Genomic DNA, 8,887 nt, shown 5'->3' on the forward strand with positions numbered 1-8,887 from the left:
TTCTGCAGAAGGCCTTGTTTATTGGCCTTGACTTGGCCTTAAGATTATGTATATAGGTATCTATATATGAAGCTACCAAAGGTATAAAATCCTATATACTTATCTCTATTAGTATTGTTTCATTATAACAATATAACCTCGGTGGCACGTTATAAAACACCCTCAACAAGCCACCTAAAAGGATACTCATCCAACTCTATTCCTCAACTAACACATCAAATTTTGAGGATGAGGGATGCGTATAGGAGTTGATTCCAAGTATCAGGAACTCCAGGAAGACACCAATGGCTGCAGTCATTCCCACGCTTGCCTCCATACCCGTAGATTGAAGGATGCCCATCTTTTCTTAGCTGTGAAAGACTTGTCACGTTCAGCAAATAAACTGGTTTCGACATTTGGGACAGAACTTGCTCTACAACAACTTGTGCTGGATTTGATCCTCCTGGGTACTTTGTGCCTTGCACTGCTCTTGTTTGTCCTCTGCAGCTCGCCTTTGGCTCATTCCAATCACTTCCACTGATTCAACTTATGTAGTTAAATATTTGAGTAATAATCATATTTAGAAGAATTAATGATTGTTGATATGGGGTTTCATTTTGATATATGTACATCTTAGTATGTAAACCAAACTTACCTACTGTGATCTGGGGAAATGCCTTGGAAGAAAACCTGGGTTTTGGAAGAATCTATATTGGAGTCTATCCATCTACCCCATGTTGTCATTGCTAGCTTATAAGCAATCAAGCGATTCATGTCTTTGTATGTATTTCTCCTGTATTGAATAACATCCCATCTGCAGAACAAAATAAAGATATTTGTAAATTGTCTTCAAGGTAGTAATGTCCGGTTGTATTAAACAGCATAAGTCATGTTAAAGATAGTAAAACCCTGCTTGAGAAAGCTCGCTAAATGTTAAAGAGGGAAAGCAACTTCTAAAGAGTGTTTGGACCCAACTTTCAATTATAGATCTATATTTTCTAATTTGACTTATTTACATTTTAGAATCTATAGGTCTTGTTTGATGACTATTTTTAAAAATAGTTTTATGTTTTCTAAAATAAAAAAATAGAAAATATGTTTGATAATTAGAAAACATAAAACATTTTTTTTTTATTTTTTAAAAATAAAACACAATGTTTTTAGATAACATCTGATTATTTTAAAAAATAATTATATATATAAAGAATATGTTAAAAGTATTTCGGTTTCCAAACATATTTTTTTTTATGAAACATCATATAATAATTTTTAAAAACTATTTTTCATAACTGTTTTTGAAACACCTTCCAAACAGAGATTTAAAAGAAAACCGATGCTTTAAAATATATTTATAGAAAATAATTGAATAATTGAATAGCACAATAATACAAACTATTTCTATTTTTTACTTTATCAAATTTGACAATTTAAAGTAAGTGGAGATATCTCACGGTTGTTGTCTTCCGCTGTGAAGCCACCAATGCCATGAGTTGAATATCAGAATGTCCATCCCTTTCCATGGTTTTACGCTGTTGATAGAGTCGAGTTTTAGAACTCGTGTGCCATTCTTTTTTACTAGATCCACCAGAAGTGCATCACGCCACAGCATTAGCGAAACATTGTATGCCTGCAAATATATGGGATAGAAAGTGAGAACACACTAGTGGTCAGAATTGAAGTTATGGAAATTAATCAGGTTTGATGCAAATAATTGACAGGAATTACACGCATATTTTGATATTAAAAAATCAATTTGAAATAGATAAGAAATTTTCCAATAGAAAGTTGCACATGGAGGCAGAAGAATTTTAGGTTTCGTATTATGGATTTCATAGGTTAATTAGTTGCATATGACAATTAAAGTACTTTTGGTAGTGATTATATGAAACGTTTCTAATTTTTTTAACACTTAAATTTTTTTATCTTTCAAGTGTTAAAAGGATTAAAATGCTTCCTACGATTACTATCAAACAGATTCTTATTTCCTTAGAGCTTATACCCATATTTTAAGATTATGAAATATAAAATTTTTATTATATAATAAAATATAATAAATTTAATTTTTAATGACTAATCTATAAAATAAAATAGTTATTATTTCTTAGTTGCATCAAAGGCTAGGATTATGCAACTAAAATTACAATTTCAAACTGCAAAGAAATGTGGACAATTAATGTCTAAATATCTGCTCAAAATCAAGAAAATCGCTAATAATCTCTTTGCAATTGGAGAATTTGTTACCGAACAAGATTAGATTCTGAATATTCTTGGAGGTTTGGGACATGAATACAATTCATTTGTTGTCTCTATCACCTCTAGCACAAATGCACTTAATCTTGATGATATCAATAATCTCTTATTGGCCTATGAAAGTTGTTTGGAGCAGCAAACTTCAACAGAGGAGATCTTTTTAATTTAGGAAAATATGGCAAATGTCCAAAACAATTTTAGCCAAAAAAATCAAGAGTAATATAAAAACAACCCTCATGGCAATTTCAGTCGCCCACCATGCACAAATTAAGGTTTGATAAATAACTTTGGTAATTTTAGATGGGTCATGGTGGCAAAGGCCCTAATCAAAATTTCTGCTATCAAATAGGACATTCTGGTGGTAGAGGAATGTCAAGGCCATATTTTCAAAATTTTGGTGGTAATTATATGAACAAGCCACATTGTTAGGTATGTGGCAAATTTGGTCATATTGCACTGAATTGTTATCATCAATTTGATCACAATTACCAAGCAACTGAGTCCAATCATACTACTTCACTAACTTCATAACTCTGTCTATACTTAGTGATGTTACGTGGTACATGGATTCTGGAGCTACACATCATCTAACCTCTAAAGCTATAAATCTATAAAACTCTAATCCATTTGTGGGTCTATACAAGGTTGTCGTTGGAAATGGTAAAGAACTTCCCATTCTAATATTGGTTCCACTTCTTTATAATCTAATTCTTGTTATTTTCACCTTAGCAATGTTCTTTATGTTCCCTTGTTTTCCACCAATTCAATTAGTGTTAAAAAATTTTGTGCTGATAATAATGCTTTACTTGAGTTTCATCCATCATTTTTTGTGGTGAAAGGCCTGTTTTCGAAGAAGGTTCTTTTTCAAGAACCAATTGATAGTGGTCTTTACAAGTTTCCACAAAAGAGTCTTTAGGGCAGTACTACCAACTCTAAGGTATCTTGTTTTTCTTCTAATGTAACTTTTCTTCCCCCTAATAATGCACTACTATGGCACAATAGGTTAGGACACCCTACTTTGCCTATTATAAATAAAGTACTTAGTGCTTTGTTCTTTACCTACATTATGCTCTTGTAATTTTTGTGTCTCATGTCAATTTCCTAAGAGCCATAAACTTCCTTTTGTTTAATCTACTTCTCATGCAACAAAGCCATTTGAATTAGTGCACTTGAATCTTTGGGGACCTTTACCTATTAATTCGATTAATGCAGTTAAATATTTTCTACTTTTCATGGATGATTGCACTCGCTTTTATTGGATATATATTTTTTAAATTCCAAAAATGAGACTACCAAATGCTTCATTCAGTTCAAAATAATGGTTGAAACTTAGTTTAGCATTAAAATCCTCACTTTTTAATCTGATTGGGGAGGGGAATATCATCTTCTCTCTACTCTTTTGTCTCAATTTGATATTCTTCATCGTTTCTCTTGTCTTTCAACTCTGAAACAAAATGGAAGGGTTGAATGTAAAAACAAACATGTAGTTGAGGTTGGCCTAAACCTTCTTGCTCATGCTTCTATAACTCTCAAATACTAGCTTTATGCCTTTCAATTTGTTGTGTATCTCATCAATCATTTTCCCACATCTCTTTTAGCTCAAAAATCTCCTTTTGAATGTTTATATCATTGATTACCAAATTACTCCACTATTTGTGTCTTTGGTTCCTCTTGCTTTCCTTTTATTAGACTTTTCAACTCTCATAAACTACAAATGTGTTCTCATCATTGTTATTTTCTCAACTTAAGTTCTACATACAAAGATTTTATTTGTCTTGATCTCAACATTGGTCGGATATACATATCTCGACATGTCATATTCAATGAATTTGATTTTCCTTTTACCTTATCATCATCGTCATCATCATCTCATTCACAATTCACTCGTTTACACTTAACCTTAACCTTAATATTTCCATATGATCTTAATTTCTTCTTATGGTATGTCTGTTGCACCTCATTTATCTCCAAACACTCCAATTGTTTCAACAATCCCTTCTTCCATTGATAACCCTTCTGAGTTACCAACTATTATAACTCCATTACGATCCTCTCCTAGTAATTATCACCTTATGCTTACACGTTCCAAAATTGGTCATTCTAAACCTAAGCTATTTTTGGCTCATTCTTCTACCAATACTACACCATTTTCTTATAAGGAAGCTACCAACATATCTTAGTGGCAAGATAGTATGCACTATGAGTTTCATGCTCTTTTAAAGAATGATACATGAACTTTGGTCTCACTACCTCTTGGTGCGAATATGATTATTGGTTGCAAGTGGGTTTATCGGTTAAAGTATGGTCTTGATGGTTTCATTGATAAGTACAAAGCTCGTCTTGTTGCAAAGGGTTTTCATCAAATTGATGGTCTTGATTATTTTGAGACATTCAACCCTGTTGTCAAACCTATCACTATTGGAATTATTCTAACCTTAGCACTTAGTAGAGGATGAGTCTTAAAGCAACTAGATGTTCATAACAACCTTCTTGAATGGTGACCTAAATGAGGTTGTATACATGTCCTAACCCCTTGGTTTTGTGAGTCTCAACTTTCCTAAGCATGTTTGCAAACTTAACGAGTTTATATGGAATCACATAGACACCTCGTGCCTAGTTTCATAAACTAAGTGATGTCTTACTACAATGGGGCTTTCACTAATCCAAGGCCGATTCTTCCATGTTTGTTTACATCAATGGCAAAGACATGATTGTCCTTCTAGTATACGTAGATGACATTATAGTTACTTGCAATAATTCCTCTCAATTCTAACAACTTATTTCTCATTTGGATTCATGGTTTGCATTAAAAGATTTAGGTGATTTAAGTTACTTCTTAGGGCTTGAAGTAACCAGGTTTGGATCTCATATTCATCTATGTTAGCATAAGTACATTTTTTACTTGTTAACTAAAGCTTAAATGGTTGATTCAAAACCTGTGCTACTCCTATGGCCTTTGGATTAGTGCTCTTTATTAAAGATGACACTTCTCTCTCAAACATTGCTCTGTACAAAAGTATTATTAGAGCTTTACGGTATTGCACCATTACTCATCTTGAGATTTCCTTTGCTGTCAATAAACTATGCCAATTCATGCATGCTCCTACTAACACTCATTAACAGGCTATTAAATGACTCATTCGATATCTTAAAGGCTCTTCACTGTATGGTCTTACTATTTTTGCAACATTTTTTTTTGGGTTTTTTTTTCCTTATTTTGATGTAGATTGGGTTAGTTGCTCTAATGATCGCAAAAGTACTACTGGCTATTATGTATTCTTTGGAAATAACTTAATCACTTGGTCCGCTAGCAAACAAAAGGTAGTCTCTTGGTCCAACACTGAATTTGAATACCAAGTTGTCACAAATGCTACTTCTAAATTAGTTTGGATTCAATTCCTACTTCATGAGCTCAAGGTTTCTATTATTCCATACATTGGTTATATTATGTGACAATTTAAGTGCCACCTACTTGGCTGTGAACCCTGTTTTGCATTCTCGTACCAAACATGTGGAAATTGATTTTCATTTTGTGCATGATCGAGTGCTTCAATGGTCATTGATCGTCCAACTTGTGTCCTTTACTCATCCATTAGCAGGTGTTATGACCAAGCCTCTACCTACTTAATAGTTCCTAAGTCTTCATTCCAAGCTCTCAGTTCTTCCTAGACCTTGAACTTATGGGCTATGTCACTTGTGCAATTTGTACAAAGAACTCTTTGCACAATTCTGTTCTTTAAATTCTAAAAATAAAAAAACATCTTTACTTTTTTACTCTATGTTCTTCAACACCACATCTTATCCAATTTCTCTATTCTTTTTTTATTAAATTTTCTTGAACCTTTTATATATTAGCTTTTGATTACGTCTATTGTTTTTGAATTTTTAACCCATACATGTACAAGTATTATACAATAAAAACATAATATTCTTTAAATGAATAAAAATTCATATATCAATACATTAATAAATTATTTATTTATTAACTAATAAATAATTTTACTAAGCTAATAATTTCTCTTGGTTCCAAACATATCATTTTATAATGGTTATACCTTCAAACATAATTTTTTAATTTCCCTCTAAGAATCAACATCCCAATTGAATAATTTAATTTTTCTCACATGGCATGCAAACTTAGTCATAACATGGATCATAATTTTACATTCCAAAAAGAAAAAAAAAAAAAGTTAAGGACTAGGTTGTAAGATTCTCAACTTGAGAAAATTTCCATATTTTCCAATAACTAGAGGAAGAAAAACCATTCCCCACTGACTTGCAAGACAAATTTGACTTATTTTCACATGTCCATCACATGCATCCAGCTAAAGCAAGCATCACACGTATTGATTGGAGTTAATTCTTGTCACATGGTTGGCAATAAAATAAATATATGAGCCCCTAAGCAAATTATTAAAGGCACATAATCACAAATATGATTAATTAAGAAAATATGGTGAATTAATGAGAGAGAGTCTCACTGGGAATTTGAATGTGGAGAGGCCTTGCCACGTTCTCAATGAGTAGGCAGCCTTCGGCACAGCTGTGTGAAGCATGCATGTGAGTGACTGCCACTGATTCAAGCTCAGTGAGTCCCCCACAAACATGATCCTCTTCCCTCTATTCCTTCTCAAAAAATCAATTCCATTGAAGCTGCATAAAAAAGAATTAAAGATTGTGTTTATTAAAAGTCAATTTATCAGTCTAACTTTGATCTTCAAAGATCTTCAAGCTCTAGGGTTTCATAAATAAATGTATTAAAGCTATTGTTTCATCTTATTTTTCTTTCTTCCATCTTTTACTTCACTTAGAAAGTAATTCTAGATCCATAAAGTTTTCCATAAAATAGAAAGTTATTATTGAGTTTAAAATTACAAAAATATTTCTACAATAAATTAAGGCTTTGCTTGATTCCCAAAAAATATTAGGGAAAGAAAATAAATATTAAAAAATAATAATTTTTTTATATTTAATTTTTTTTATGAAAAATGCAAAGGGAAAAAAATAATTAAAAAAATTAAAAAAATTATATATTTTAAAATTATTTAATATTTATGTAGAAGAGTTAAATAAATAAATAAATATAAAATAATATATAAAAATAATTTATTAATTTTAAATTAATTTTTTATTTTTCTTCATTTTTTTCGTCTTCTATTTTTCTCTTTATTTTATTTTCCTTGTATTTTCTTTTAAACTTTCTGGGAATTAAATATAACTTAAAGGTTTACAATTTAAAATATATTTTTTATTTAAAACATTGTTTTTTCTCTGATCAATTATTAGAAAAATATTTATTAAAGGATGTATCTATAAAAAGCTACTTATTGGAAGAGATGATAAGCCCGGATGGTGGTTGGGAAGGAAGGCAGTGGTCCATTCACTACAATTTATCCCATTATGCAAGTTGATTGGCTTGGAATGGGAAGAGTCTATTTCAAACAGGCAAGTCATGTACATATTTTATAAGAATCTTTCTCAAGACAAATAATTTAGGCCTGGTGGAAACTTAAAATCTTAAGCAAGTATTATTTGATTCTCACACCTACCAGATTCCACTTAAATTCTTTAAGCTATGAAATGATAAGAAAATCCATTAATCCACATGCCACATATTGAGGAAACTTGCAAAAAATTCGTAACACCGACGGTTTCATCCAAGAAAAAACATACGATGAAGAAAAATTAATTCCAAAATTAATATTGTTCGAAGCCAAGGAAAGGTTGCCGTTTTAATTTTCTCCATTGAAAGATTATTATTATGAAATTAATTCTAAAATATATGGAGTTATTACCAGTCTTTTGAACAACAAACAGACCCTTGGGTCCGGACCACATTATCAAAGAAGAACATAAGACAAAACCTAAACAAGTCCAAGATTTCTGAAACAGTTAGGTTAATCACAATATTTCCATGAATGAATAAAGAGGGTGCATGTACCTTTTTTCTTTGAAGATGAGAATTGAAGAAGAGGGAAGCATACCTTGGTAAATTGCATGAAGTGGGCTGCCATCTGAGCTTGAGATAGAGTTTGTCTGGCCTACCATTCTTCTGGCAATCAAACTCTGATTCAAGAAAGGGACAGTCTGATGATTTGTAGAGAGGATACCAAGAACTGTAAACCCATCTCCCTTGAGAATAATCACACTTCTTCTTCTCCTTCACAGCCCCACCAACCCCATTGGGAGAGTGGTGATCTCCATGAGCTTGGCCCAGACACAGAAGCGTCAGTAGTGCAAAACCAATGGCCGTTGCACCCATGATAGAGAAAAGAAGTGGAGAGATGTAATATTTGAATAAGAGAATATGAGAGAGAGAGATTAAGGAGAGTATCGTTGTATATATAATGGCTAAATGAAAGGGAATGGAACATGATGAGTTGATGACTACTGGATGCCCTTTGTGAAAACTAGCTGAATTGGGCTGGTGGGTCTTGAGTTCCTCTCAAGACAAGGATGTTGAACAAATGCTGCGCCATACATATGGCATATATACCAATATTAAACTATTTTCATTCTACCAAAAAAAAAAAATTATGATGACGTACATCTTATTTTACAAATTTTAATTTCGTGAATGATGAAATAATTTTCACTAATGAGCCACGATCTTTGAGTCCAATCACCACAACAAATTTTAGAAACCTATGACCAATCT

The 8,887-nt window shown here is 32.0% G+C and overlaps 1 protein-coding gene across 1 annotated transcript; it reads right to left on the bottom strand.

The window, feature by feature from the left end:
• LOC100262536 (protein trichome birefringence-like 43) lies at nucleotides 1-8,663 on the bottom strand. The gene is made up of 5 exons (XM_002282423.4): nucleotides 8,214-8,663; nucleotides 6,711-6,882; nucleotides 1,431-1,606; nucleotides 635-793; nucleotides 1-516 (listed from the first exon to the last, which is right to left on the bottom strand). The coding sequence occupies exons 1-5, from the start codon at nucleotides 8,489-8,491 to the stop codon at nucleotides 216-218; spliced, it is 1,086 nt and encodes a 361-aa protein (XP_002282459.1). The 5' UTR covers nucleotides 8,492-8,663; the 3' UTR covers nucleotides 1-215.
• Nucleotides 8,664-8,887: the final 224 nt, after the last annotated feature.

This window comes from Vitis vinifera, chromosome 12 (assembly GCF_030704535.1).
Source record: "Vitis vinifera cultivar Pinot Noir 40024 chromosome 12, ASM3070453v1".
NCBI lineage: Eukaryota > Viridiplantae > Streptophyta > Magnoliopsida > Vitales > Vitaceae > Vitis > Vitis vinifera.